General features: G+C 41.0%; 1 protein-coding gene across 1 annotated transcript in view; it reads left to right on the top strand.

The window, feature by feature from the left end:
- The window catches only part of abca12 (ATP-binding cassette, sub-family A (ABC1), member 12), a 60,807-nt gene that overhangs the window by 15,803 nt on the left and 21,305 nt on the right, over window positions 1–23,699 (top strand). The window contains exons 20-48 of the mRNA XM_041057858.1: window positions 688–800; window positions 1,018–1,085; window positions 1,522–1,673; window positions 1,871–2,001; window positions 2,254–2,396; window positions 3,625–3,792; window positions 4,026–4,243; window positions 5,092–6,039; window positions 6,171–6,277; window positions 7,852–7,958; window positions 8,775–8,974; window positions 9,408–9,484; window positions 10,668–10,798; window positions 11,886–12,053; window positions 13,358–13,522; window positions 13,824–14,019; window positions 14,449–14,588; window positions 15,138–15,257; window positions 15,441–15,531; window positions 15,933–16,112; window positions 16,483–16,831; window positions 17,769–17,883; window positions 18,207–18,536; window positions 19,118–19,187; window positions 19,279–19,413; window positions 19,698–19,859; window positions 20,092–20,275; window positions 20,985–21,203; window positions 21,970–22,166. Coding sequence (XP_040913792.1) covers window positions 688–800; window positions 1,018–1,085; window positions 1,522–1,673; window positions 1,871–2,001; window positions 2,254–2,396; window positions 3,625–3,792; window positions 4,026–4,243; window positions 5,092–6,039; window positions 6,171–6,277; window positions 7,852–7,958; window positions 8,775–8,974; window positions 9,408–9,484; window positions 10,668–10,798; window positions 11,886–12,053; window positions 13,358–13,522; window positions 13,824–14,019; window positions 14,449–14,588; window positions 15,138–15,257; window positions 15,441–15,531; window positions 15,933–16,112; window positions 16,483–16,831; window positions 17,769–17,883; window positions 18,207–18,536; window positions 19,118–19,187; window positions 19,279–19,413; window positions 19,698–19,859; window positions 20,092–20,275; window positions 20,985–21,203; window positions 21,970–22,166 — 5,384 coding nt within the window. The remainder of the gene's footprint in view (window positions 1–687; window positions 801–1,017; window positions 1,086–1,521; window positions 1,674–1,870; window positions 2,002–2,253; window positions 2,397–3,624; window positions 3,793–4,025; window positions 4,244–5,091; window positions 6,040–6,170; window positions 6,278–7,851; window positions 7,959–8,774; window positions 8,975–9,407; window positions 9,485–10,667; window positions 10,799–11,885; window positions 12,054–13,357; window positions 13,523–13,823; window positions 14,020–14,448; window positions 14,589–15,137; window positions 15,258–15,440; window positions 15,532–15,932; window positions 16,113–16,482; window positions 16,832–17,768; window positions 17,884–18,206; window positions 18,537–19,117; window positions 19,188–19,278; window positions 19,414–19,697; window positions 19,860–20,091; window positions 20,276–20,984; window positions 21,204–21,969; window positions 22,167–23,699) is intronic.

Below are 23,699 nucleotides of genomic sequence, written 5' to 3' on the forward strand. Positions count from 1 at the left end.
ACAAACAAACAAACAAAATTATTTATATATTTAATAATAATTAAATAAAACCATTTAAAATGTTACTATCACTTTAATGTCACTGTACAACAGATACTTTCTCACTTATTGTGCAGTATTCGTATTTTAATGTTATCGCTGGGCTTGAAATGATAACTAAAATGATACTCCAGAATAAAAATCCCATCCCATGACTACTTGTATGTGAAAAGGGTAACTTGTAGTGATGAACCCACAGAACACTATGAAGGACCCTTCAGCTCTATGGAGCATTTTGGCATCTTTGGACAAAAAAACAAACAAAAAACATTTTATTACAGGTTTAAATATGCAGTACAGTACAGTATAAGAAAATGATCTCGGTTATACAGGACATTTTAGACATTAACACTAGCATTCTTTAATCTGCATTAAGGAAGTCAACTTGTTATTCTTGGTATTCCTTTGGGTGTACTATCCTACCATCCAGTTTATGGAAATTTATTGTATTCATCTCAAATCTCAGAAAAATGGTATTAGTTGATAACTATAATGAAACCCATCAGGCCTGTGAATTCCAGTGATCTTAATTAACATCCCCTGGTCCAGACAGATGATTTAACCCAAACAGAAGCACAGAATGCATGCTGTTGCACCGTCTGTCCGACATGTTCAGATGTTAGTTATTGATGTGCTTTGTTTTTTAAGGATTTTGAATGAGATGAAGACTGTCCAGAGCCTTCTGCCGCCAAACAGCACAGCCCAGGCCTACGTTTCTGTATTTATTAACATCACTCACTTCATCTTGGAGTCCGGCCAAGGCAAGTCAGCTTCTCAGTGTCACTGTAGGTGAACATATTGCATCCTGATGAACTCTGATGGAGTGCACTTCATTATTCAAGCGTCGATGCCAGACACCCTAAGAGATTTGTGTGGTCCAAGTTGTGCTTGTAGCACAATCCTCCAAGAGGACTGTGTTTATATGTTTGACTGTGAAATTGAAATCCACTTTGTCAATAACATTTCTTGTGATTTCAGGCAACATGAGCCTCTGGGCAAATTTTGAGAGTGCATCAATTGAAAATGTGCCCATGATAATTAGCCAGGTAAGGCTTAAAATGTGTGTGTGAAAAGTTAATTATTTTTGTTCACATTTGTTTTATCTTTTTCTAAAATAAGTTTAGTGGGAATTAATATGTGGGAAATAAGACATTTGTATGATCTAATAGTTGAATATTACCTTACATTAAAAATAAAATGCACATAAAAAAATAGTCACAAGTCACAAACCACAACTTGTACTTTAGTTACGGGGAAAATGAAATGTATTATCATTAAACGTCGAATACAAACAAAACAAAAATATGCTCTTATCATTTATCAGAGTTGTGTGTCAGCATTCTTGTCATATTTGATGGCTCAAAGAGCACACGCGACATAACCCTTGGTCATATATCAGTGTGTGAAATCAGTGTGTGAAAAAAATAGAACTTTAAAAAAAAAAATTATTATTGCCATTTTTTCCCCCTTTTTTATTGTCAGATGAACAAACTCGTGAGCATGCTCTGGCCACTTTTCATGGGAAGCCCAGGCCCACATCACACAATTTTTTCATCTCTGGAGGACTTTGCTGACCTTCCTCTGCTCCTGGAGCAGATGATGACTGGGAAGGCTGACCAAGACCTGTGGGATAAGTAAGTTTAGCCACTGCTTGTAGTGGAGTCAAACAAATAATTAATTTGTGTCATTAAGAGACCATGTTAATATTAATTTGTATGCTTTGTATAATTATTGTGAATTTTAATTCTTCATTTATTTATGTCATAATAAAGACCGCTGTTGGGTTGCCTCTTTGATTGCCCTAAACCAAATGCCCTGTGTTTTGTTACAGACTTGAAAAGATGCTAGAAACCCTACTGTCAACTCTTGAGGGAACAGAACTATGGGACAATGTCTCATCTGTTATCCCACTGCTTGAAAAAAGCATCGGAAGCATGGTGAACAACATGCAAGCAGAGAATGGTAAGAACACTACTACACAGCAAGGCTATTGTCTTACATTTGTATAGCCAGGACAAGGGTAAGCTGTTCAGTGGTCAGTTGTAGTAGAACAGTAAAAGGGAACAAAGCTCCTACTGTACCTGCAGTAGTAAAATACACCTTTCACACATTGATTTATTGAAATAATTAGTTGCTGTTTTCTGAACTTACATAAGTGACATTTCACTAAAGCCACTCATATTGGTCAAACCCTCTGTCTCTTCTTCCTCTCAGAGATGATACTAAACCTTCAGATGCCTGTGCTGACCCTGATGAGAGAAATGGCACAGTCTGTGAACACCAGTCATTTTAACGTGTCTGAGGTCTTGGCAAGAATGCAGTTTGCCATTGAACACACGGTGCAGGCAGCTCAGCAGGTTAGACTGCCTCTGTTCTCTCTGAGATATTATTTGTACAAACCGTATCACTGAGTGCCTTCACAGTCATTTGCTTCTGCTTTTTGTGGTCATGTTCGCATGTGTCTGTGAGCGACAGGGAGCTACTGCATTGCTGCATAAATCTTCATGCATTATTGCAATTAACAAAACCTATCTTTCATCTTGACGTCACACCTCATTCATTCATAGCAGTGGATGCAAGAGCATAGCGGAGGCATGTTGTTCTTTGTAGGTGTGGAATCTGTCTGCTCCACCTTTCCTGTTCCACCTGCCTGCATAGGCATGTGCGTGTTTGTTTATCCTTCAAAAGACCTTTGACAGACTCTTTCTCATACCAGGACATAAATCACATGTTGGTATGACTTGGCTGGCTAACACTTTAAATGGCATAATCAAGATCTAGCAGTTGACTGAACGTTATCTGACAATATTGACCTATCACTGATATGTCAGTATGAGTGTTGACATGCAAAAAACAAACAAACAAACAAAAAATAGATGGTGGTATATTAAGAGGTGCTTCTAATATTTTGTTCACCCACTGATCCATGTGAGACTTTTCAGTGAGGTGCAGTAGCTTATTTACTCTTCAGACGCTGAGCTTCTCATTCCTTGGCAAGAAAGCAAACGGGTGTGTTTACTGAAGTGTCAAACTATTACATTAAATTTAGTATTAATGCTCTTTTAATTCACTTCAGCTCTCTGTGCTGTACAAAATATACTATTACATTCACAGTTACCATCATGTTTTATCAGGCCTCAGTACACATTTTTCTCAGTCACTGATATTATCAGCCCAACAAGGCCAGTATCAGATGGGCTCTAATCCACACCATGCTGAATGTACACTGTATAGTGTAGCAGAACACTATTGAAGTCTCCCTTAGAGGGAGATTTCTGATGTGAAAGAAATTCTATAGCTGACCCAGTGTTTGTGCGCATACATTGTGTGCAGTATGTGTGGGTGTGTACCTGGTGTGTCAGTGTGTGAGAAGTGATGATACCTGTGTGAGACTTCTGCCCTTTTCTTTGCTTTCTGGAAATTGCAAAGAACAGAGAGATTATGGTAATTCCCTCGTGTCGCTGGCTTTTGTTTCCCAGACACTTTGTTCTGTGTCCATAACTGTCTTTCATCTGGTTTTCTCTGAACAATGCATGTGAAACACAATGAGATTGTTTGTCTTTTGTTGACATTTTTCCCCTCTAGGCTAATGGTACATTGGAGTGCAGTGAAGCTCTCAAAGCATGGGAGCCGGTAAGAGAAGCAGCAGGGTTAAGCCACGCTGCCATGACTATGTGGTGCAACATCAACCTGCAGCCTGTTTTGGATGCCCATGCTTCAGCTCAGACAGTCTACTCTCACCCGAACACGAGTGTGAGTAGATGCATGCTAAATTAAATACGACATTGCAAAGAAACTAATTTGATATCAAGGATATTGCATTTTGAATTTGTTTGTCAGATCAGACTAAAATATTACAATGTGTGCCAGAAATGTAATACTTATTCCAGCACAGTTAACAGTCTCACCACTTGGTGGCAGTGTTGACACGCAGAGAAAGCTGCCAGTTGCTAACAGTCCATGTCTGCCTTATGTTGTCTGCACAGCACATGGGTGTGGGACCAATGACTGTGAGTGCCACAGCTGCCCGGATTGTCAAGGCCATACAGTCTCTCTACCAAGTTGATGTTAACCAAACACGTGTGACAGAGCAGCTTATCGTGGCTTTCTCCAGCCAGTTCTCTATGCTGGCAGGCCAGCCTCTGAGCCCTGAGGCACAGCTTTACTGGTACAAGCAGCTCCAGGATATGCAGTTACAAAACAGGTGACTATCTACAGCTGCAATCAGATTATGTCATAGCTGACGTGACGTTCAAAAGTTGCGGGATGAAACACCCATCATAGTTTCCTTTTGTTTCCCCCCACCAACAGAGGCCTTACAGTCATATCAAAATGAAGTGCAGCCTCAAGACCCACTGAACATGACAATGTGATTGTGTTTAACAGCGTCTGATTGTGGAAATGTTCTGTACGTTTCCATTGACTTCAGTTAGAATTCAGACTCAGACAGAGACTCACCTGTACATGTACTCAGAGGCTCCACTTGCGTTGACCACAGTGCACCAGTCAAGCCAGTCTGATTCATACATAATTACACAAGAAACTGTAGTCACCACATTTGCATTCAGCTTGACTAATTTAATGCGAGTCTGGCTGAAAACAGGCGGGCCTGTGCAGATAGTGGCTTAACCATGATTCAGTTAACTGCAGCATCCTCTTAAAATTGATTTCCCTTTATACCCCAGCTGCAATAATGAGCCGAGCATGGTGATAATGATCACATTCTGCATATCGCAGGGAATCAATCAGGTCTGACTACATGAGTTATAGATCATTGATCACAGTGGAAAGACTCCACAGTCTGTTATTGAGGATGAAATAATAAATATAGAGCACGATGACGAAGAAACTTGATGATGAAGAAACTTTACTTCCTCTAATATTAGAAATTAGAGCTCTGTGGAATCATTATTTTGAGGAAATGAATCAGAATTTTACAATGCCCTCAAACTTCTCTAATTCATGTTGAAATTTTTTACACGGTGCTAAATGTGAAGAATGAACTTGACCTAACACCTGAATGAACTTAACCTGAATTTCTCCCCTCTGCAGCTTGTCTTCCATCAAATTGCTCTCAGACGAGCTGCTTAGTGTGGCCCCATTCCTCCAGCCTTACATCGGAGGCATAGAAAAAGCACTGACCCACATTGTGAACAACTTCCATCTTGTTCAAAACAGCAGTTCATCCCAGGACCTCTTTGAACAAGCAGCAATGATCCTCCTAACCTCTGCCAACATCACCCCGAATGACCTCTTCCCTATGATGTGGGGAAATTTTTCTGGATTCGATGTGGCGTCTCTTCCTCACATGATGAAGGAAGTCGTCAAACTGATGACTGACTTGAAGATATTTGGGGATGCGCCTATGGTTTACCAGGCCTTGGAGCAATTCTTGACATCCAACGACACAAGCTTGATCATGCAGAAAGTGGCTGAGATGTCTGCATGGTTAGCGTCCACTCACGCGTCTGGACTGGATCTACTGACCCAGGTGCTGCCCAAAATATACGACATCCTTAGGTCTCTCTTGTCCAGCCTGACCAACATGAATATGGATGTGCCAGCAAACATGGAGCTGTTTGAAGATCTCGCTGGAAACATAATTGCAATGCTGAGGCAGCTGGTGAGCACCGGCGGCCTTCTGGCTCCCATGGAACAACATCAGGGTATGTTTCAGACAGCGATGATGGGCGGTAACCACACGACGAGGACCCGACACAGACGCGAGGCCCCTATGATGCCAACAAGAGACCCCATGGATGACTTTATAGATCTGTTGTACATCAACTACCCTGCCATGTTCAAAGCCATCTCTGCCCCTCCAACCTCAGGAGAAATTATGGAGACAGTCCATATGTTCTTTGCCAATCCTGATCTGAGTGTTGTGTTGAAGGGAGCTACAAGTGGCATGCCGTGGGGTTTGAATGCCTCTCGGGAAGAGACTATAAATGCTGCCCTTGGAGTGCTCTCCTTTCTCACTCTACCTAGTGCATTTCAGATGTAAGTATTATTTGCACTGGTTCAAATATACTCATAACACCTTTTTCTCTGCCCTTTTGCCCAATTTTTCACCATTATTTTGTCTTCATTGGCCTCTGTTTCATAAACCGCCCTTGTTTAATCTTCCCCAGGTCATCAATGGATCTCCTGACGAACGCTGCTGATATGCTTCCTGATGGCTTTCCATTCTCCTCTGTGCTTAAAAATATCACCAGAGTTCTGGCCAGTGAATCTCAAGGTAACATTACAGTTCAGATCTACTGTCTCTTTGACTCAGTCTGGACATTTAGAGGCTTCTTGGACCCAGGGCAGCTTTATAATGAGAAATGTGCACTCAATAATTAAATGGAGAATCCCCGAATGAATAATGCTTTATCCTTTCTCCAAATTAACTTTACCTACTGACTCTGCAGTGAATTCCCTCCCACTCATTCTTGGTCTAATTGTTGCTGTACGGTGGAGGTCACACTGAAGCTGCAGCTTGTGTTTACATGCGAAAATCATTTGAATTCATTTTCCCCCCCTCATCATCTATCATCTACACTACACTAGAAATGTTTTAAAATTTATTAAGAAGGAAAAACTGAACTATCCCATTGACATAAGTATTCAGACCTTTTGCTCAGTACTTACGATTATAGCCTCCAGTCTTTTTTGGGTATGACACGACAAGCTTTGCAAACCTTGTTGATTTGGGGATTTCCTGCCATTCTTCCCTGCAGATGCTCTAAAACTTTGTCAGGTTGATGTTCGTTTACACTGTCAGGTAAACAATTTTAGCATAAGGCTGCAACATAACAAAGTGTGAAAAAAAGTGTCTCTGAATGTTTCCTGAATGTGCTGCGCGTATGATCACAGTCTTGCCGTCCTGCGCCATTAAAGAGGCACACAGTTTGGAATGGTGCCACCTTTTTTTTTTTTCTGACCTTCATAGCTATTGTGAGACCATGGGAAGACCATAAAACGTTTTGTTAATGCTGTTGTTATTGTATACATGATTACAGTGCGGCATAATTCATTTTGGAGATATGAGGAATAAGACTTCACACCAGCTTAGCTTGAGCTCCCAAAGAGCCCAGGGCCATATGGCCCTTCTCCAGCAGAAAGCCACTCAGCACCTTTTTAAATCTCATTAGCAAAGTAGAATTCAATCACTTATCCTGTCCGCCCTCGCTAAATGTCTCCCCTCGCACTCACACAAGTGGACATCTATGACCTCCTTTTGATTGGCGCCTGTGTTTGTGTGATAATGTTTTTAGCGCATAGAATCACTTTGTAAGCAGCAGCAGCTTAACTTCTCCGCAAACCTGCTCATATTCTTCACATACACACATACACACACACACACACACACACACACACACACACACACACACATACACTGAGTGAACTGTTGTAATTGCAAATGCCTCTAGGTGTTGAGCACCCTGAGATTAAACATCACCATTGTCTAATTTTGGCCTAATTAAATATTCTGTCATCACATCTTGCTACCTGAGGTGCTGCCTTTCTTAGGGCTTGTCAGATGTGTTTTAATGCACGACAGCATCTAGTACTGCTGGCCCTTCTGGCCCCATCAGTCCCGCACTGGGCTTCACTTTAAGCACATCATTTGCTGCTTGCTGCTTGATGACGCTGCCCGTAATGGTGTGAGTCGTAATGAAGCCCAGTGGGATGTCATGTTATTCTGTCACCTTACAGACCTTATTGCCCTCTTTTCCCTTTCCCGTCGCATCCATCCCATCTTTCTGTCTAACTCTAATAACCTCTCTCGTCCTCATCCCCCCTCCCGCTCTCTTCCTGTCTTCACAGAGAGCCTGATCCTCATGCAGCAGACCATCCAAACAGCCACTGAGCTCTTCCAAATCAGCGTGACAGACCCACGATTCACAGAGCAACTTGGCCACCTGAGGTCCCAGGTCTCTGCATTAACCCTGCCATTTTTACACATTTATCATTCATCAAAATGGGGAAAAATATTAGTGCCTCAGATTCTCTGAAAACACTGAAAGATAAAATCTTTTAATAAGCAGATTTATAATGACATATACTTAAAATTTAAATAGCTTTGATACTGCCGAATGTTATTGCAATGTTATCAGGGCTTAGACCTGCTCATATGTGTTCATATGTACTAATATGATAAAAGCGTCCAGTGTTATTAGGGAGGTCAATCTGTCTTGTGGTTATGACACTGTGTTGTTTGACAGTGGTTGACCCAGTGTCTTATAGTCAGTTGGCAGACAAATTTGAACAAACACAGGCAACATTCAACAATAACAACAACACCACTGACTTTGGTTACAGTTTGAACAAAATTGATTTTTGTAGGCTGACGGTGATGCTGATGTTTTGTATTGTTTTTTTGTTTTTTTTATTAAATGCCAAAAACAATTATTTGGGGCTCATACCAAAAAAAGCTGCAAATCATAAATCATCAAAGTATTTACCATTTTTCTCAAACCTGAAGGGAAAGCCTGGAAGTCAGAAAAATCTACAGGAAACTTTTCAGAAGATCCAGCTTAATCAAATTCTTTAGTTGGAGGAGAGTTCTTTGAAGCACAGTGAGACAGATTTTTTTTTTGGCAGGCTTTAACCCTAAACCTAAAGTCCTAAAATGAACAATCAAGTAAATTGCCATAGTGGGTTGCAATTTATGACAAACCAACCAGTCTTTGCTGCAAATGTGTTGGCCAGAAACTCCTTATGGTGCTAATGTGGCTGATTTGTTGTAGGTGTGTGCCTTGGAGAGTACAGAGTCCTTGCATCTGTTGATGTGGTCCCTCGCCATAGAGCCTGGTCAGCTGTGTCACACTTTTCTGCCCAGCCTGCAGATCCTGGTTGAGAGTCTGATGATGAATACAACCACTCTGACCGACGCCATCTTCCAGACCTTCTTCGGAGACCCAAGGACCTACAACGTTCAGGCAAACTGGTACAAGCATTGACTTAATCCTTCTTAAATGTTTTTGCTTTGAAAGTTCTTTCACAGCAATTTGTTCACACAAAGCTGCTCTCACCTTTGTCTAGATCTTTACCCCCGTTATATTATAATTTGCTAAAAAAAGTACCAGGGAGTGATTCGGGCTGTTGCACTTTACAAATCTCAGCCCACAGGATTTTAATAGTATTATATGTTTGTACTGTATGTACCTCTTGCTGTTGTTTGGACCCTAATAGGCGAAGTTTCCTTGTGTTGTTTTAAATGAATTTGCACCTCAGCCCATTTAGCTTGCAGGACGCCTGGCAGCATTTCATTGTATTGAAACGAGGGCAGAGTTAGTAAATGTCTTGACTGAATTGCATTTATCAGTTTGTGTTTCTGTATGTGTGTGTGTGTTTGCATGGGTGAATGTATGTGATTACAGGACCTCTGTGTTGAGTCAAGGTTTGGATTTTGACACCAGCAGCCTGAGCTCTCTCAACATTAACATCACCTCCCCAGGTGAGGCATTCTTCTGTGTCAGAACAGTTTCTGTTTACTTTCAGATTATGATGTATGGATGGGACGATGTTTGTTTGCTTTATTCCTTAATTTCCCTTTTCTGGCACCAGTTTGGTAAAGGGTAAAATACATTTACTACTGTATATACAATATTTCTGTTATATGTAATATTTCTCATACTGTCACCATAGCAATGTTGTGTTACGGCCTGTCCAACTCTCATTCATCTTAAGTCAGTTTATGGACCTCTGCAACATTAGTTCGCAAGAGTGTGAGTTTGCAACACCTAGCTAGCCATCTCCCCGTTCCCCCTCATGATGTGCACTGATATTGTGATATAACTCTGAGTAGTGTGGGAGGTCCATCTGTCTGCTGTTAGTAAAATGCGTTTAGCCACTTTTAAGCTTTCCATAATATCTTGTCTCTCTACAGAGATTTGGTTTGACTTTCCAATTTTAGATCTCAGTCTGGTCTGTGGAAGAGCAGTTGTGTTTTTGGCCTGTCCCTTTCCTTTGTCATGTCTTCATGGTAGCAGTAGTGATTCTGCTTATGTTGGTTGTGTTTGCTGTTGTATAGGACATTGTCATCTTGCACTATTTACAGAAAGGCTTTGTCTTGTCAGCAACTCTTTCCCCATCCCTAATATTATACATTCCTGCACTGTTTTCGAGTAGACCTACCAGATATTCCCCTCATTTCTGTTTTCTTCTGCTACACAGAAATGGACACATAAGCTCTTTTTGTCTGTAGATGTATGACTCTCCGAAATTCTGATTTAAGGCTATGGTCACTTTTGTATTAAAAGGGTGCTGCCTGGTGTGCTATGAGTACAAAAAAAAAGCAGATCACAAACCTTGTTTCCATAACAACCGACTCATTCCATCTCACCTGTTGTTCACTTGTGTCTGATGTTACCACTTTGTTTGTTTCTTGTCCTCTCTGTGGCAGCCGGGTGTAGCTCTTTTTAAAGAGCAATTTCTGCATAAAACTGGTAATGGCAAAATACCAGTTAAAATAAAATAAAAGAAAACTACATGGGAATAGGCAGCTGTAGCCCTCATTCTATGGTAGAGAATACATTTGGGATACTGGGCTGCATTATAAATTATGAAATATTCTGAAACTAAATATACAGACTCTATATTTGCTTTATTGCTGGTACTTATATGACTATACTTCACAGGAGTGGTGACAGTCGGTGAAATGCTGAGAAATAAAACCGCCTTTGTTCTGGATATTCAGCAACACATGGATTTTGATCCAGCAGCTCTGTACGTGCTGATGGAAACCACTCTACCAAACAACAATTTAGAGGTGAGCCAGGCTGACCCTCATTATGCATCCACATATAGTACTTACTGTAAGTGTGCAGGCCAACATGCGGTCAGTGCTCTGCAATGCTGCAGACAAATCATGTTCCTAAATTTCTCAGCAAACAATGTGGAACAAGGTCCATGTTTTCATGTCTCATGGTTTGCAGGCTGTCAGGTTCAGCAGGCCCATCGTGGTCCCTTAAAGAGAAGAACTTCTACAGCCTCAAAACTGTCTCATATTTCCCTTTTTTTAACTAGCATGTACAGTAGTCTTGCATCATTGCATTGTTTTTTCATGAGGCCTTGTGTAGCCTATATACTTTGCTTAAGGGTGGTGCGACATGGTGCAACTTACGGTAAATGTGGCTTCACTTTCATTGGGGTGGGGGGGGGGGGGGGGTGCCTGTAACCTTCAGCTAATGGTGCATTTTGTAAAGTGAGCTTGTTCTATTTAATGCCGTATCAATCAGGCTAAAAAAGAAATTAAACTGTTGACTTCACAGTACAATGGATACTTAATTACAGGTCTAATCAAAATCACTCAGTGGCTGGCCACTCTCCATGGACCATTTCTCTAGAGCAGACATGACTTAGTGGAATTAGAGGTTGTCGTCTGAAAGTCTTTGCTAGTGCACTGCAGATGTGTAATCACTTAAATGTGATTTTTTTCTCTGCACTTTCTTTGCTACAAATAAATGGAGTTGTAGCTGACCTGTGTGTGATTCATAAATGTTCTCTTAATCGGAACAAACACATTTCCATTATTGCCAGCTTAAAGAACAATTAGATCTGGTTTATGCTTGTACTTTTCTTTGATGTATGTTTGATTAACCACCATTCTTGTATTCGGAGATGTAAAATAGATCTGTCCCCAAACATAGTTTTTTAACACATAGTTTTTTTTGGATGGGAACTTACAGCCACCATATAAAGGCTACCATGAAAGCAGGTAGTCTTTATAGGAATCTGGTGTCAGTGATGTAATTTCAAAGCTCTACCGTTGAAGCTTAGTGCATGAGGTACTTTCTCCTGTGCTCCTGTTTCCAGTATGACCTGTTTCCATAACTGTCTTGATGCTTTTGGAACAGATCCTGTCCTGGTTGGTGAATCTGCGTCAATGCAGCTCCAAAGCATCCATGAACATGACAGAGACAGATGTGGTCTTAAAGGCCTTCTGCTCCATGTCTGTTGAACAGTGGTACAGCTTTTCACTGCTGATGGCTCGCCATCTCAACATGGAAAAAGTCATCTACAGGGTAAGTCTTTTGTCCATAGAAACACAGCATGGCTTTCTTTCTTTCTTCAGCAGTTAACTGTAATAGCTCACTGTCTTCATTTTGAAAAGAATGTTTGATTTTGATGATTGCACATTGTTCTGTAACGGCTGAACGGACAAGCAAATTGTTTCTGTTGGTCGGTCACAGTACATGTTTGATGCATTCGGTCTGTTTGTGTGATGAACATGTAAGTCAGAGAGAAATGCTTTTGTTCAAGAAAGCGTTTGTTCACCAGACAAAGCTCCTTCTGCCACACATTTATAAAAATGTATTTCAAACTATAATTGATGTTTTTCCGTTTGATCTAAGACAGGAAACACTATCTATCCCCCAAAAAAACCTCATCCATATTTTTTATTTTTTTACCTTTACATAGTGATTCTTTGATTCAAATGACTAACTGGAATGTAAAAGGAATTACTGGAAGTGATGAACCCACATAAAATTAGTTGCCCTCAGCTTTATGGAGCTTTTTAGCATGTTTTCAGCATGTTTCTGATTTTATAGCCTGCAGCTTTACTGTTTCAGTTCCCTTATGGCAATTTTTCCCTTATGATTTGGTGGCAGCCAAAATAGAGCTAAAGGGACATTCATCCATCAAGTGGCCAGAAACACAATTCCAAATGAATTGTGTGTCTTGTTACTTGCTACCTCTGTGGTACTGGTAAAATATAAGGCAGTATGTATTTTTCCATAATAACTGAAATTACAGATATCGGTGGCAGTGCACTGTGAACTGCTACTGAAAACAATTTGATAAACAAAGACTGGCTTTGGTTGATATGTCCTCTAAAGTCATCAGCTAAATATCAGATGAAACAACTTCTATTTATCTTGTTACCTCGACTGAAACAATCATATTATTTCAACACAGAATGAGAGAAAACATGAAGTAATACAAGAGCAGAAAGGAAAAAACTACAAGTGCCACAGGATGATTAAGACAGAAATGTGAAAGTATGATTTTGTAATAGAAACTTAGGATATTAAGTTAGTCGAGCATTTTTCATTTTGAGGAAAGGCCTTCCCCATTTAATCACTTTCATGCAAATGATTTTTACTTTGAAAGAGCACTTTGCTCCTGTCGTTCATAACGTGCAACGTATCAAGCTACATAAAAGGATCTGTGAGACATATAAAGCAATACATGGCAAAGGACATACGGTTATAGAAACATGAAAAATGTCAACACATTGATGAATGTAAAGATGAGAAAGAAAAAAAAAGAGCAACGGAAATGTGTTTGAATGTGGATCCTGGATGTGGATGTGGATTTCTTTCAGATGGTGCTGTCTGAAGAAATGCAGAGACTGGTGGGAATCATGCTTCAGATGGCAGAGGTTATTACGGACATGATGAACAAGATCATTCCCGCCATTGGTCAGTTACAAAGCTACCTGCTCTCCATCGAAGACCTCAACCTGGTGGCCAACAATGAATTTAACCAAGTGTGTACTCTTTACTGCTGTACAGTGCATTACCCACAATGTATTCATGCGTGTGTCTATGTTCATGTGATCACTCAGTTTACACTTTGCCAAAAACAATGAATGCAAATATTTTGGTGCTCTAAAATACTCCTGTAACTCTCCTCTGCTGTATGCACAGCACCGGTTTAGACAACATTTGCGTGGTTTGCTGAGGCTTTTTAAAGCCTTCAGTTGGTGTTCTCATTTCCATGACAAATGATTAATTTAATACAAATATCTGTTTAATATATCTAAAGTCTCATGCTCTGTTTTTCCCTAGATGACCAGAGGACGGAGGTCCACCATCTCTAGCCGAGCTACGTTCGTCACCCTCTCTCGAGCTTTGTGCAGTAATGGTATCCTGGCTCTGTTTGGACTCTCCAAGCTCCCCACCACATCAGAGTCAAGCCCCTCCTCCCCCGATAACCACCAGAGGGAGGAGATGATTGAGAGGTTCAAGATTCCACGAAATGCCAGTATGTTGGGCGGATGGCTTAATATTTTACTACCTTTGTTCCCCTTTGTTTGTGTACTTCACAGTTCACACAAGGATTAAAGGATAAGGCTGGTGATATTCAGTTTTTTTTACTATTAGCAAATCCCATGAAAATACCAAAACTAACAAATTATTCAACCCTACCATCAATTGTTGTTGAAACCTTAACATTAGTCCTAGGAATGAATGGGCTTAAGGTTGAGTGCTACAGACACTGCAGGGAAGTTGCTAAGCATTTAGAGACTGACTTTCGCTTGTTGGTTTTGGTCTTTTTTGTGGGATTTGTTGACAGTAAGAAAATATCAAAAAACAACAGCTTTATCCTTTAAACTTAAAAATGATCCTCAAACTGTCTAAATATTTGAACAAAAAAAAAAAAAGATTCTTCTCTCATTTTTTCCTTGTGTAGCTCCCTTCTGTATGAACATGTACCTGGACATGGTCAATACCACAGGAGGAGCCATCGCCTGGGCCTTCCTCAAACCGATGCTGATGGGAAAAATCCTGTACACCCCCGATACCCCTGTCACTAGGGCCATAATGGAGAAGGTATACAGTACATACGGTATAAATTAACACATGCGCAAGTTACCTCCTCTGGTGGGGTTTGCTACTGATCCCTGGGTTGGTGGTTTGATCCTTGCCACCCCTGAAACCAGAAAATGAAAATGATCGTGACTGTCCTTGAGGGCATTTCTCTGTCGTTTCTTTTCTTTTGGTTATCAGTTCAAACAACCCAAAATCAGAGTGTCTGGGGGTTAGTGCGTCCGTGACCTTTATGTTGTAAATCCTCCAAAATCCCTCAGATTTTCAATATTTTTTTGGTCTCTTCTGTTTCTAGCTTTTCTAGACTACAGTAACCTCTGGCCTTTCTGGCATGTAGTAAGCGAAACCATTTCAGGGAGTATATGCATATTTGTATGCACTGCCATCTTCTATTTAGGTTCTATTTTGTGCAGGCTTGACTTTGTTTTTAGTATACTGCTGCCTTCACAGTTTCAAACAGCCACACAAACACAAACAAACGCAGCAGGTGATGAAATCTTGCTGATACCCAGCCATTTCACATGCTCTTGTCCTTGTCCTCACCTTGCCCAGGCCAATGCCACCTTGCAGGATTTTGCAAATCTGCGGAAGTACTCAGAAGACTGGATTGAATCCTCCAACTACATCATAAAGTCTGCTGAAATGCTCAGCCACACTTTGCCAATGCTGCAGGTATGAAAACTCAGAGCTGTCTTCTTCTTCTGTATATCTGATTATTGTAGCCGCCGGCTTGCTGTCGTCTGAAAGTCTAGAGATAAACTTTGCAGTGGTCCTCAACGAGTTTCAGCATCTGAATCTTGATGTTGTGCATCATCTCTTCCGCTCTCTCTCTCTCTCTCTCTCCCCTCCTGTCAGAATTCCCTCGGCAATTCCTTTGTGAAGAATTTCATTGAGATGCAGACAGACATCAATGTCGACAGAATGAAGGAGACGCTCAGCAACTTTTGTGAGTGAGCATTTGAAGGTCTTACTTTTGTAAGCTGCAGATACCAGGCTTACCTTTATATTCCTCCCTCACTTATTGCCTGTAAAATATCCACACTACCAGAAAATGGGACTGCTCCATAGGTTTATAGGACACATTACACTCATTTCAACATGATTTTCTTAGAGTGTCTCTCCTTGATGTGATTATACATGTCATATTTTTCCACAAGGTCTGACTTTGACATACAGGTACTTAATTAGATTACCTTGAATTGTCACGCCATGTTTCTGTCTTAGTTAAGATGTGACATAACAGGAAAAGACAAACTAAATATCATTATTTTAATTTGGATTTACAGCAATCAACGCTAAAATTTTACTTCGCGTCGTTAGTTAAGTCCTTTCTTTCTTTTTCTAAAGCAAACATGACAGTGATGCTGGAGAAGAACAAACACATACTGAATCAGATCACCACCTTGTCCACCCTGATGGTGAATCTCTCCTCCTGTATCAAGTTTGACCGTTATCATGGCTACGACTCTGCCGAGCAGCTCAACACTGTCGCTCAGGAACTTGCCAAAAATCGTGATCTCTATGCAAGTGAGTAAATATGAGGTATAATGGACAAGCTTTGTGTAAAGTGAGCATACTTGACAGCTGAATCATGTACACTGTAATACAACTATTTGAAAAAGATGTAGGGTATCGATTAATCTTTCCCCTAATGGGCATTACACATTAGGTTTGTCCACATAGCAGAGGACTACAGCCCGTTTTTCTTTTTTTCTATGGTGGTTTCTCTAAAAGTGTATTTACTGTTGATAATGAGCTGAGTTGAAAACAGTTTTGGGAGATCTGACTCAGGGCAAATGTATCTAGGACAAGAAACTTAGAAAAAGTTATTCTGATCTTTAAAATTGACCCTTTAGTACAAACTTCACGCACTGAGATGGTGCAATCTGTCTTTAAGGTGTCATCTTCAAGCTCCCCAAAGATGAGGACTCATCCAGAAAGCGCCAGGCCAGGTCTTCGTCCTCCTCCTCCTCCTCGTCCTCCACCACATCTTCCCTGCCTCCCAGAGTTAGCTACACTATCCGGATGCACATGGACAATGTCATGCGTACTGACAGAGTCCGGGACCCCTATTTTGTGAAGGACACGCACATCCTGGCCAGGCAGACGATGCGCTATAACCGGGGCTTTGTCTACCTCCAGGAAAACATCGATCGGGCTATTATTGAGACCCAGACCGGTCAGAGAGTCACAGATCTGGCCGTCCAGCTGCAGCCCTTCCCCTATCCGTGCCATCTCCGTGATGAGTGAGTCCTCTAAATACATGGATGCACACTGGCAAACAAGTACATACATGCAAACAAGCACACACACATATAGTGTGAACATACTCCCATATGAATGCATGCATAGTAACGTGGAAAGAAACACAGTGTCCCTGAGCGGACGTACAGGCATTGATGTGGAATAATGTATGCTCTGTCATTATTCATTTGCCACTTGGGTTCATTCACAGGAACCTTTCACATTATAACTGGCTCCATATCATGTGAATAACTATTCCCTGTTGTTGTGCATTTATTTCTGAAAACCATACATACATTCACTCAGACTCCCTTCAGGCCTTTAATATCCATCTATAAAGAACACCACTCATCTCTGTAATGTATATCCAGGCCAACGTGGATTTAACTTGTGCTTCGATACACGACGTTGTGCCCAATAAATCACGCCTGAACGTAATGCCTATGTTTGTGCTTGCCCTCGAGTGTGACTTAAGACAGTGCTGATATCTCATCTAAGAAACACCAGCGGGTCATTGTCTTTGGCTGGCTGCCTTCAGACCAGCTGTAAGATATGATCATCCTCACCTCTCTGTCATTCTGATTTATTACTCAACTCAATTTCTGACACAATAGCTCTGAAATATGGATGCGTAGTATTAAAAATTCCGAGCAGCTAAATTCCCATGTATTGGGCTCAAGATATTGTAACGTAAAATGAACAAATAAATAAATAAATAAGAGAGGCATTCATTTTGCTTGAACAACACGAGGATCAGAACATGGCTGTCAAAAATCCCCAAGTCCTCTCTCAATATTGCTCTTTCACTCTGCATCTCTCTGTCTCTTTGTCAAGCCAGTGATTGAATGATAGACCTTTTCATCTCCCGTTGTTGGCAGTGATTGGACGTTAGGGTTTTCTATACATTTGACTGATAATTGGCGTCTCTGTATTCTCCAGGTACCTGGAGGCCATCTCTTTTGTCTTCCCACTCATGCTGATGATAGCCTGGGTGCTGTTCGTGGCTGATTTTGTGAAAAAACTGGTGCATGAGAGAGAACTGAGACTGCATGAGGTGAGGCTGAAGATGACCAAACCTGCCACTGTGTTACTGCACTGAACACAGACTTGTGGGTTTCCATGACATCTTGTTATGACAGGGTCCACTGGTTGTGTTAATCACTCATTGACAAAAACAAATCATTTCTGATGAACAGTGTGAAAAGCAATACTTTTCTCTCTGCAAATGTTAAATCGACTTTTCCTCTCCCCTTGTACTTCCAGACTTTGTTACATTTATTTTCACTGCTGTAAACATGATCACACACTCGTACCAAGAAAGCACAAAAACGGTCTTTGTTGTTTTCACACCCATTTATATCCTACCTTGTTCCACAGTACATGAAGATGATGGGAGTCAACCCACTCAGCCATTTCTTCGCCTGGTTCCTGGAATGCGCTGCCTACCTGGTGTTGACCATCTTCATCCTCACTCTGGTGCTGAAGTACGGCAAAATCCTGCCCAACAGTGATGGCTTCCTCCTTTTCTTGTACCTCTGCGACTATGGTTTGAGCATCCTGGCCTTCAGTTACCTGGTCAGCTCCTTCTTTGACAAGACCTACATCGCCGGCCTGAGTGGCAGCCTCCTCTATATCCTCTCCTTCTTCCCTTTCATCGTGGTCATGGCCCTGGAGACGAATCTCACCTTTTCCCAGAAGAGCGCTCTGGTGAGGAACCTCACAACCTCCTTTATCAATCATCATGTATATTAAACTACTGTGATATGTCTAACAACTCCAAACGCCTAAGGACATAATTTGCTCCCAGAAAAGATGCGGAGAACTGAATGAAGAGATAAGGAGCGTGGGAGGAGATATAGTGTCATTTCATTTTATTCCAAATTTTTATTTACTCTATCCATCTTAGAAAAGCCATCCATCTTACTGATCTTAGCACATCCAAACAACAAAAAAAAAAGGCCAGTTCTGTTATGAGAATTTCTGGATAAACATTGGCTTTTGCCTTCAGTGGTTTTCCGTTGTGAGGCTTTTTTTCATTCAACGTAACATCAGTGCTCACATCTAAAGCCTTGCTTGCCTTGAACAAAGTTCTTCATATCATGTTGAGAAACCCTTTTGAAATATATCACTTCATATAATACAAAGTTGTCAAGAGGAAAGACGAGCGGAATTACACAAAGGCTTTGTGGAAAAAAAGATGTATTTTTTTAAATTCTTTTCTTCTACTTTCTTTTTTTTGCTGCTTCTGTTTCTGTATCCTGTCTAATTTGTCTCTCACTTTACTACAGAGCTTGTTTTCCCCGACCTGTTTCAGTTACGCCAGTCAATACGTCTCTCGCTACGAGTCCCAAGGAGAAGGTATGAACATATAGACATCTGACTACCATCAAACAAGTCAAATGAGTCAGTGGAAGGCAATATAAAACTATTCTGCTGTTGCTGTCCTTAGGAATTCATTGGAGCAACTCATACACCTCACCCATAGCTGATGACACAGCCTCATTCGGTTGGCTGTGCTGGCTGATGCTCATTGACTCCATCCTCTACTTCATCATCGGTGCTTACATCCGCATGGTCTTCCCAGGTAAAACCCATAGCACTAAAAATCAAAGAAACCCTCAAAAACGGAAGCAAATTGGTCTTAAATCAAGAAGTAAATAAATCAAAGTATCATCAAACCATTGACTGAAACTCTTTCTATACTTTCACAGTGGTGAGATTATCTTAAAAAAATGTCAAGTGTTCATTGCTAAACCCCTAGTCGAAGTCGAAGCGAATGCAGCAGTTTAAGAATTGCTTGGAACATTTCTCTAAATAATGTTCCATGTACTGATGAGAAGTCTGTTTGCTTCTTTTTTCACCCATCAGGAAAATATGGCATCCCGGCTCCATGGTACTTCCCCTTCAAAGCCTCCTTCTGGGCCGACCTGTGCTGTTGCATTAAGCCAAAGAGTAAGGCGGGCAAAGGACTTCTCTTCACCAACATCATGCAGAAAAACCAGCCTGTCTTCTCTGACAACAAAGGAAAAGGTACAGAAAAAAAAAATGACATTGTATTATCCTGCGGCAGATAACAATAAGCGATGCTGTCTCCTCCGCTGTTGTGTTTTGAAGCAGGAACATGATGTCTTCCCTTTCATGGTCTGTCATGTATTTTTTCTAACACGGATGTCTCGCTACATTTATATTTCCCCCTCACTCTTTATTTAATTCCTGTCCCCCGTTGATTTACAGGTTGCCTCTGTCTCCATGTTTTTCTCAGGTCAGAGCACTCTTTCCTCCCAGGCCGGGGAGGATTTCTCAGAGTTCCCAGTGGGCGTTGCCCTCCACGGTCTCAGCAAGATATATGGCGACCGAGTAGCTATTCAAAACCTTAATGTTTCCTTCCACGAGGGCCATGTCACTTCATTGCTTGGTCACAATGGAGCTGGCAAGACCACCACCATGTATGTGTGGCACACTTTTTGTCAGATTTCACTTTATCAGCATCCTAAGATGAATACAAATGCATTTTGACCATTCATGTACTGTACGCAGTGTCGTTTAAATTTGATTTGTGCGTGCCTTTAATCATCTCAAGGGTCTGCTGCTGACGGGGAGATTGTTTTGTCCAAATCTGGCACAGCAAGTGAACAGTGGTAGTGCTTAGCCCGACGGGTCTTCATCTACTGGAGCGCTTACATTTACATTTTAAATGTGACTCATTTTGCTGATGCTCTTATCCAGAGAAATGCACAGTAAGTGCAGCAGCAGAATAAGATTGAAGAATGTCGAAAACAACCAAAACCAAGAAGGAATTTCGTGACCTATAATATTACTGGGACCAACAAATCAGCATTTAAGAGCAAAGCTGTGCTGGTGAGAAAGTATAAAACAATAGAAAATAGAATAAAAAGAAAGGGCATTTTTAACCTTTTGCGTCCCAGGTAGCAAATATAAGCAAAGGAAATTGAAAACCTGGCTGACTACATATTTGATTTTATATTTTAACCTTTCCCCAATTAGGAAGCATAAAATAAGCAAAACAAAAAAGAAAAAAAAAACTGCTCTGAGATGATCATAACTAATTCTGCATGAACCAGAATCTCATTTCATAAATCTGTCTAGTATGTAGTCTGGTGCCTCACATAATAAAGGATCATGCCCTGTGTTTAGGTCCCTCCTGACTGGCCTTTTCGCCCCAACATCTGGCACAATAGAGGTGTATGGCAGAGACATGCAGACCAACATTGATGACGTTCGCAAAGAGCTGGGCGTCTGCATGCAGTACGATGTCCTCTTTGACCACATGACCACCAAGGAGCACCTGCTGCTGTACGGCCAGATCAAGGCCCCACACTGGTCACGAAGGGAACTGCATGAGCAAGTCCGAACGTAAGCAAGAGATCACCTTCAATATATCACAATCATTGTGTCTTTAAGATGATATCAGGGGTCATGCATGATGCGGCGGTGCCATTTTATCTGTCAGGCCGATGCTGAAGAAGGGTGTCCTTAGGTCAGTCGATGGCAGGTTCTTCCAATAAAAAGGAAATATAGACAGAGGCTACAAGAGTTTAATACTGAACATTAGCTAGTGCTCTGCACCAGGAACTGGGTATACAGGGGAAAAAAAAAAGTCTATGTAATGTTCAAATATGGTCATTTTCAAACAGATTTTATGGCTAGACTTGCTGTAATTCACAGGTACCTCTAAGCCTTGGTGCCACAGTAATCTGTGGTAAGGACACAATAATTGTTCACTTTAGCTTCTCAAGAGCTGTGAAATGATTCAGGCTCACATTTTCCATAAGAATTTTATAATATTTTATTTGATCTCCTTTTGTTCCTCTGTATCTTTTTGGATAAGCTTATGGGAGCAAGCATGAGAAAAATCATTTTTCATTCTGTGGCATCATTAAGCTGCGGGTTGAACCCCCAGTTGCATCATGAGACTATTTCTGGAGGGTTTCTGCACGAAAAGAGAAGCAGCAATAACCCTGAACCTGAAGGCAAAAAGCTGTACCTCTCCTTTGGTTCCTGTAGTTCAGAAAGCCTGGGTAAATGATGGCATGGATGGAACTATAACTCAGAAACTGGGCTGTAATGCATAGAAAACATGTGCTCCATGTTAAATGCTTTTCATTGGCTCCCCTGCCAGGATCCTAGAGGAGACAGGCATGTACGCTCACAGACACAAGCGGGTGGGCACCCTGTCGGGCGGCATGAAGCGCAAGCTGTCAATCTCCATCGCCTTCATAGGGGGCTCTCGCTTGGTGGTTCTGGATGAGCCCACCACAGGAGTCGATCCCTGCTCCAGGCGTAGCATCTGGGACATTGTTATCCAGCATAAGAAACGTGAGTGTCTCAGATACACACACTGCAATGAATACTTAAAAAAAAAAAGGATGTTGTTCATTCCTGTTCATTTGAGTTCACAAGCCCTCCACTGAACCCCAAGCCACAGCTACTTGGCTGCTATTATTCCTATAACCACATACCAGTACTGTTGCCTTTAATAGAATGGAAACAAATAGCAGCAGAGGAAAAAAAGAGAACAGAACAAAATAAGAGAAGTACTCACTTCTTTTACGTCATGCAGAGTCCCGCAAGGCTTGATACTTGGCCCGATTTTATTCACTTTGTACCTGCAACCCCCGGCCACATTATTTGCCACTTCAAAACATTCTTCAGTCATTACATCGATGATTCCCAGTCGTTCGTCTCGTTTATTTCTAAAAATCTTAACAATGAGGATTCCCTGCACTGCTGCCTTCCTGCCTTCAAAGAGCAGATGCCTCTAACGTCTTGCAACTGAATACTGATAAAACTGAAGTTCGGGTAATTGGTCCTGATCATATTTCTAACAGTGTCACCCCCTCATCTTGGACCACTGACAAATAACTTAACAGATTCAGTGAGAAATCTAGGAGTTCAGAAATTTCCCTTGTAAATCAGAGATATTTCTGTTTCAAATTAGTGCTTCTGAAAAACAGAGCCAACCAACTTATTCACACATCCTTGCCTTGTCAAATGCAAATAATTTTTTTTCTTGCTTCAATGATGCAGTGGTTGGTAATTTTCTGTAATTGGTGGAGAATGTGGCAGCAAGGCTTCTGGCAAACAATAGACATATAGAACATACAGTATCTTTCCAGTAATGGCTGAATCACACTGACTTAAGTACAAAGCTTTTATAAAGCCACCTATATTCGCTGGTATTTTTAAAAATAGAAATTATTATGTGTTCTTTTTTTAATACTTTATTTTATTTTGCTGTGTTTGATTACTCTCCTGAGGGGTCTTATTGTATTGTATGTGCACCTGTGAAGCACCTTGCAACTCTGGCTTTTAAAACTGCTTTCGAAATTACAGTCTACTTACTTTCTTACTTACTTGTGTAACATCCAGCCAGCGAGTAACACTGAAATGGACAAATTATTTTTTATTAAGATTATCAACCTAATCCTTGTATAAAAATCCTAAAATTCACATAGCACAGATCATACAAACTCTTGCTCTAGTGTTTTCCACCAAAGTCGCTGATAGAACAATGAACCTGGAACCGATCCCGTAGGGCATTCTGTTGCTCAGGCTTCTTACTTCAAGTTTAGCATATAATTAATCTAAAATAAATCCCGACGTACTTTTTCTTTCGGCTGTCTAAGGGGAGCAGCACTAATGGCAGGGAGACTGCTAAATGTCATATAATTGTAGATGTAGAAAATATCCTGTGTAATTGGCCCTGTCTCAGATGTTAGTGAGAGTTTGGTGCCAGGGGAATCTAGTTCAAAATAAACTTTTTGCATCGCTTGCTCTTTGTGCGCCTGTTTCTCTGATGTTTTTTTTTGTGTGTGTGTGTGTTCACACAGCTTGTGCGTGGCTAGGTTT

Source organism: Toxotes jaculatrix, chromosome 15, assembly GCF_017976425.1.
Source record: "Toxotes jaculatrix isolate fToxJac2 chromosome 15, fToxJac2.pri, whole genome shotgun sequence".
NCBI classification, from domain to species: Eukaryota; Metazoa; Chordata; class Actinopteri; family Toxotidae; genus Toxotes; species Toxotes jaculatrix.